Source organism: Apteryx mantelli, chromosome 29 (genome assembly GCF_036417845.1).
Source record: "Apteryx mantelli isolate bAptMan1 chromosome 29, bAptMan1.hap1, whole genome shotgun sequence".
In the NCBI taxonomy this organism is placed as follows: Eukaryota; Metazoa; Chordata; class Aves; order Apterygiformes; family Apterygidae; genus Apteryx; species Apteryx mantelli.
In genome coordinates, this window is record NC_090006.1 from 2,364,245 (window position 1) to 2,370,747 (window position 6,503).

At 64.2% G+C, this 6,503-nt stretch overlaps 2 protein-coding genes across 2 annotated transcripts; both read right to left on the reverse strand.

Annotated features, from left to right (window-relative positions):
* Nucleotides 1-790: 790 nt before the first annotated feature.
* Nucleotides 791-2,411, reverse strand: SNRPG (small nuclear ribonucleoprotein polypeptide G). The gene is made up of 4 exons (XM_067312323.1): nucleotides 2,300-2,411; nucleotides 2,045-2,067; nucleotides 1,406-1,530; nucleotides 791-1,029 (listed from the first exon to the last, which is right to left on the reverse strand). The coding sequence occupies exons 1-4, from the start codon at nucleotides 2,329-2,331 to the stop codon at nucleotides 979-981; spliced, it is 231 nt and encodes a 76-aa protein (XP_067168424.1). The 5' UTR covers nucleotides 2,332-2,411; the 3' UTR covers nucleotides 791-978.
* Nucleotides 2,412-3,301: 890 nt separating this feature from the next.
* FAM136A (family with sequence similarity 136 member A) lies at nucleotides 3,302-4,306 on the reverse strand. Its single transcript, XM_067312351.1, has 3 exons — nucleotides 4,192-4,306; nucleotides 3,614-3,754; nucleotides 3,302-3,539 (listed from the first exon to the last, which is right to left on the reverse strand). The coding sequence occupies exons 1-3, from the start codon at nucleotides 4,276-4,278 to the stop codon at nucleotides 3,351-3,353; spliced, it is 417 nt and encodes a 138-aa protein (XP_067168452.1). The 5' UTR covers nucleotides 4,279-4,306; the 3' UTR covers nucleotides 3,302-3,350.
* Between the last annotated feature and the right edge of the window lie 2,197 nt (nucleotides 4,307-6,503).

The following is a 6,503-nucleotide window of genomic DNA, read 5'->3' on the forward strand; positions in this document are numbered from 1 at the left end:
TAGTCTTAGATTACCTATAAAAAACTGTAGTGATACATAATGGGATAAATGAAAGGCAAGTGGGGCTGGGAAGAGGTATGCAGGGGCTTCAACACAGGAAGACAGCAACTGCACTGGAGACCAGAGTTCCTGCTGCAGCGCATGTGCCAGGGTCAGTACCCACCCCACCCCCAACTCCTTCAACCCACGCAACTAGTTTTCCTCAGTAGAAGGCCTAAGGGATAATACAGTGCTCCTTTTGCAGCACTCATGTCTGACTTGCACGGGATGCTATTACTAGACTCAGAGTAAGCTCAAGTCTTGTTTGAATGCTCTAAGCCTTTTCCAGGTGTACTAGTACTACAGAGACCCACGCTTTGTTCAGTCTGCTCTAACCCAAAACATCAATACCTCGCACTGGAGTTGCAGATCATAATCAAGTTGCTTTCACAAACATTTTAATAAGAGAAATACTCCAGCCCTTGTCACTATTGTAGATGGACAGTGTAAAAGAAACCCAAGAGCCTGTTTTGCACAAGATGGCAGGGGAATATAGGACCAAATTTAATGCCACTTTTAACATGCCAATATTGAAAAAAGCTTTGTGTTTTCTGCTGCAAGAACAAGCCTATTTGCTTCTATCTTTTACCCACTTGAAGGAAGCAAGCCCCCTGAAAGTTTTCCAGAGTTTTAAGGCTATCAAACAGTAGATCTGTTGTGCAAGCAGCATAACAACAACACCTCCTGCACCAAAGAATCGGCATGCTCCAGCTGCCCTGTTACGCTAAAAGGTAGGTACAACTCAGTCAAGTTACTTAAACCATTACAAAATTTATTTAACAAAAAATAAGTTTACACAAGTGATGTACACTTTGTAGAAGATTCAAGCGAGCACACAAAATAGTAGAGTTAGGTCCCATCACAGCCCAACATGCTGCACACGCGCAGGGGTCATCCCACATGTTACACACACTGTAACTAAGCGGGTTTCACTGGTTTCTATACTCGTTCCAAGGCTTCTAACATAATGATGCTGTTTCCTCGTATTACCTAAAAAGAAAAGTTCACAGCAGCCATGATGAAGCACATCAGTAAACACAGCTCTGTAACACTGCAGATTCCCCCTGCCCTGTCTGGATTTGTCTTCCTAGAAGACTGCACAGTACATGCTGCTCCAAAGATGAAATTAATACAAATTCTCCTACAAAGGTGAACTGCAACGAATTTTAACTCTAAAACATAATGGATTGTTGTGTGCAAATACATCACTTTACGGCAAGTTTGCATTATATTTACATTACAGCAAATACATCAACTTCTTAGAACTCAGCTCCTTCCAATATACATACTAGCTGTCTCTGCAGGGTGCTGAAAGACACGGTACCCTTTACTTCCTTCAGCCCAGACGATCCAAACTAGTACTCACCACCATCCCTATGTTGTTCTGCTGTCCTCCTGGCGCCATCTCCACACACTCATCTATGACTAGATTCATGAAGGGATCAAACCCTCGCAATATCCCCTGGACATGTCGGCCACCGTTTAACTTCACTAGAAGAAATTCAGTAAACGTGAAGAACAGGACCACTGACTGTGGCATTTGATGTGGTTTTGATCAGAACAGTAGCTTTGAAAGAGCGTACTGTCATAATAAAGGTTTGGGGGTTGTTTTTCAATCATCACAAGCATGAAGAGCGTCACATCTTAACTTAACGCTGCCTATGTAACAAAGGGAGCGTAAGAGAGGGGTGAAAACCAGTGCAAGAAAACACTGTCTTAGGAAGTATCGATTTGGGAGCACAAATGAAATCAGCTAATAGTGAGAAGCAAAATTTGGCCTAATTAATGTATTTTGGAGCCCGGGAGAGGAGAGGCAGTGCCGCTGCAGTACGGGAGCACTGACCTAGGCAGAGCGGACCCCCCCCGCCACCCCCCCAGGAGAAAGGCCGGGCCCCGCGGGGGCGCAGCGCCGCCCGCCGGCACAGCCGCGCCGCAGCACAGCACCGTTACCCCGCGCACCGACACGCTAGGGCGGCGGCGGCGGCTCGCGGCGCCCGGGACTCACGTGACAGCTTCTTGTCCATGAACCTGCAACGACACGGCGGGAGCAGCTCAGCGGGGCGGCCGCAGCCCCCCGCCCGCCGCCATGACACCCCCCCCCCCGCGCGCAACGCATGCCGGGATAGTGGCGGTTGGAGAATAACGGTCGCTCCCGCAGGTCCCCCCCCCGCTCTGCACATCACCCCCCAACTCCCACGCCCCGCCCCCCACTCGCACTCTTCCCCCTCCGCCTCCCCGCGCCCCCGCGGCCGGTACCCACTTCTTCAGCTCGGGCGGGTGCGCCTTGCTCATGGCGTCTCCTCAGCGCCGCGCCGCCGTCCGCTCTGCCGCTCGCGCCGCCGTCCGACGTCACCGCGCCGCCGCTCGGCGCGCGCCGCCGCGCGTCAGCCAATGGCGGCCGCGCCTCCCCCTCGCCCCGCCCCGCCGCCCCTCGCCCCTCCCCGGAAGGCGACCCCCCCCTTCGCGCGGGGTTACCGCATTACCCCGAACAGAGGCGCAGAGGCTGTGGCGCGAAGCGCCGCAGGAGGACCCGAGTGGGCACGCCCGCGGAAGGGGAGAAGCAGCAGACTCCCAGCGGGCTCCTGCAGCCGGCCGATCCCGGAGGCGACGGCGGCACCGGCTTGGGGACGCTTAGTGCGCGGATACTCGGGTCAATACGGCCGGGGAGGGCGCCACGTGCTGCCGGCGCCGCTGGGCTCCCCACGCGGCCGCGCGCGCCGCTCCGTGCAGCGCGAGCAGGGATCAGCCCGCGCCTTGCACACGTGCAGGGATCCCCCCCCCGCGCCTTGTGCATGCACAGGGGTTGCCCCACACCGTGCACACGTGCAGGGGTCGCCCTATGCCTTGCACACGCCCAGGGATCCCCCTGCACCTTGCACACGAGCAGGGGATGCCCCACACCTCTCACATTCACCCGCAGGGACGGCCCCGCACCTCGCGCACGCGCAGGGGTTGTACCACTCCATGCACATGTGCAGGGATCGGCCCCACACCTTGCCCACACTCACACCGGGGTCACCCTGCACCTTGCACACGCGCAGGGATCCCACCTGCACCTTGCACACATGCAGGGGTCACCCCGTGCATGCAGAGCCAGTGACCGCCAGCCCTTCTGCAGGCACCCACGCTGGAAGGACGGGGGCACTCGTGCCAGCAGCCTGCGGGGCCGCGGCTCCCCCCCAGCACCCAAACCCTGCCCCCGCGGCGCCCCTGCCACCCATCGCGCACCGCTCCCGCCGTCACGGCGCCGCTGGGGCCCAGCTCTGCACCTCTCCTTTAATAAACGCGGGGCTGCGGCCCGGCGCCCCCCGCTACTGCTGCAGGGCGGCCAGGCTCTCCTTCATCTTCCGGGCCATGGCGGGGAGGAGGCGCAGGTGCTCGTCGCCGCAGGCGGCCACGCAGGCGTCGAGCTGCGCCCGCACCCGCGCCTCGGGGCCGCCCGCCTCCAGCGAGTCCCGCGCCTTGTCGTTGCAGTGCAGCGTGCAGCGGCTCAGGCGGTCCTGCGGGGGACAGGGCCGTGAGCCGCCCGTGACCCCGCGCCCCCGCCGCCCCGCCGCCGCCCCCCGGCCCTCACCTGGAAGCGCTCCAGCTCGCCGGTGACGATGGCCTGCGCCTGCGCCAGGGGCGCGTGGCACCGCTCGATGCACTGCTGCACCTGCTGCATGGAGGCCGCGCTGCTCTCGCAGCACTGCGCGCTGCACCGGAACATGGCGCCCTGCGGACACGGGGCCCGCGGGGGCCGTCAGCGCCCTGCGCCGCGACACCCGCGCGACGAGCGTGCAAGGGGCCGGCAGGGCCCGCGGCCCTCCGCCAAGCGCTGCCCTCCTGCCTGCGCAGCGGGGCGTGGGGCGTGCGGGGGGGGGCACGCGGAGCTTGCGCGGGGCGGGCACAGGGCTTGCACGGTGCTTGCACGGGGGCTGCACAGGACGGGCACAGGGCTTGCACGGTGCTTGCGCAGGGGCTGCACAGGATGTGCCAGGGCTTGCACGGTGCTTGCGCAGGGGTGCAGAGAGCGTGCACAGGGTGTGCACGCACAAGGCTTGCACAGGGCTGCACGGAGCTTGCGCAGGGGCCGCGCGGGGCTCCCGTGGCGCTGGGCAGGCGGGCACAGATCCTGCCCGGAGGGTGCTGCGCGGCGGCGGCCGCCCGTACCTGCATGCCGCGGATGCTGTCCCGCTCCAGCCCCTGCACCATGCTCTCCACGGCCGCCTGCACCCGGCCCTGCGCCGCCTCCGCCATGCCCGGCGCGGCCCATCCGCTTCCCGGGTCGGCGCCGCCCCCGGCCCGCCCCGCCCGGCCCCGGCGCCCGCCCCGCCGGGCTGTGCAGCGCCGCGCACCCGCCGCGCCCGGGCCAGCGGGAGCAAAGCGGGGGGGAGGTGGGAACTCACCGCCCCTCGGTCCCCGCTGCCTGCGGCCGGGGTCACGCTGCCCCCATCCGCCGGGATCACGCACTCCGGATCCACTGGGATCCTGTGCTGCAGATCCACCGGGATCACGCTCCCTGGATCTGCTAGGGTCTTGCACCCTGGATCCACCAGGATCTTGCACCCGACAGCCAGGATGTCGCACCCCAGCTTGGCCGGGATCTTGCACCCCGCTTTAGCCTGGAGCTCGTGCCCTGGCTCAGCCGGGATCTTGCATCCCAGATCCACCGGGATCTCGCACACCTGATGGCCGGGATGTTGTATCCCGGATCCACTGGGATCTTGCATCCGGGATCCTCCGGGACCTTGCCCTGCACCTGGCTCAGCCGGGATCTCACACTCCGACACCGCCCCGGGGGCCCTTCCCAGGCCCCGGCTTACAGCTGCTGCTGGGCGAATCGTCGCTTGCTGTAAAACGGACAAGCAGACGCATCGGCCCCGATGTTGCTCCCCGGCCCCGGCCTGCGCGGAGCCCCCACAGCGCGAGCGGCAGCACGTGCCAACCGCCGCCTCCGTCGCGCCGCAGCCCGGCCCGCTGCTCCCGTGGGACGCAGAAAACCACCCAAACACCTGCAAATAGCAGCAAACCCGCGGCGGGACGGACGCCGCGGTCGCTCCCGGCTGGCTGACGTGTGGGCTCACGCGCGCCCATGCACTTATTTTTATTGCTTTCACTTAAAAACACGGCGGGGCTGGCAGGGGGCTGAGCAGCCTCGGAGCCGCCTGCCGGGGGGGCTGCAGCGGCACCACTGCACTAAAACGCTGCCCAAGGAGGAGCCGCCGCGGGCAGCTGCTCCCAGGAACAGAGTGGCGTGTGGGGACACGCTGGGCCTGTGCCAACCCCAGCGCTGCCCTTTGCTCCCGGGGCCTTTGGTGCTTCACCGGTGCTGGCGGGGAGGAGATTATGTGAACGGGCACTCGCTGCCCCTTGCAGTCACGTGCCTTCGCACGCCTTGGACCACTGCGCTTTGCAGGGCAAGCTGAGCTCCGCTGTGCTGTGATGCAATGCCCGCACCAAGATGCAATGCCTGTGAAGGATGCGATGCCCGCAATGCAGTGCCCACGCCGCGATGCCATGCCCGTGATGCAATGCCTGTGCCACAGTGCGATACCTGCACTGCGATGCAATGCCCGTGCTGCGATGCAATGCCCGTGCTGCGATGTAGTGCCCGTGCTGCACTGCAATGCCCATGCCACGATGCAATGCCCACGCCGTGATGCGATGCCCGTGCTGCGGTGCGATGCCTGTGCTGCGGTGCGATGCACGTGACGCAGTGCCCGTGTGCACCACGGTGCGCAGGCAGCGATGCCCACGCCGCAGTGCCCCCCTACACTGCTCATGCCACCAGGCCCACGCCGTGACAGCCGTGCCACTCTGCTGGCCGCAGAGCCGGGAGCCCGGGGGCCATGTCAGGGCAGGGAGCGGCCATGCCCGCGGCGCTGCCAGCAGCGTCCCACCTCCGGTTAGACCCCGCACGGCGCCGGCGGGCAAGTGGCCGACGGCAGGCGGCGCGGGGAACCGGCCAGCCCACCGCCGCCGCCGCCGCAGTGACGGCAGCGGGCAAACACGCGGGGAATGCATGACGGGGCGAAACGCCTGCCGGCGCGGGGACGGCCACGGGAGCCGCCGGCTCCGGCTGCGCCACCGCTGCCGCCCCGGGCCCCCGCGCCACCGCTATTTCCAGGCCACCCCAGACAACGCGCTGACCCCTAGGAATTGTCTCGTCTATTTTTACTCATCCCTTCAGAACAGTTTGCTCTTTTTAAGGAGAAAAAAACCCCAACCCGCCCCCCCCGCAGCAGGACAAGGCAGTGTTGGAGCAAGCGCAGCCGGGCCGCGGCGCGGGGCGGCAGGACGGAGCCCCGCAGAGCCAGGAGGCCGCAGACCGCAGCTGGCCGCTGCCCCGGGGCCCCTCGAAAGACTGCAGCCGCCAGCGCTGAGCCAAGCCGCGGCAGCCCTGCATCCCCGCGCCGTGGGAAGCGCCGAAGCCCGCGGGCCCCCCCCGGCTCGAGCTGTTTGTTCGCTTTCTGCTGATCTGC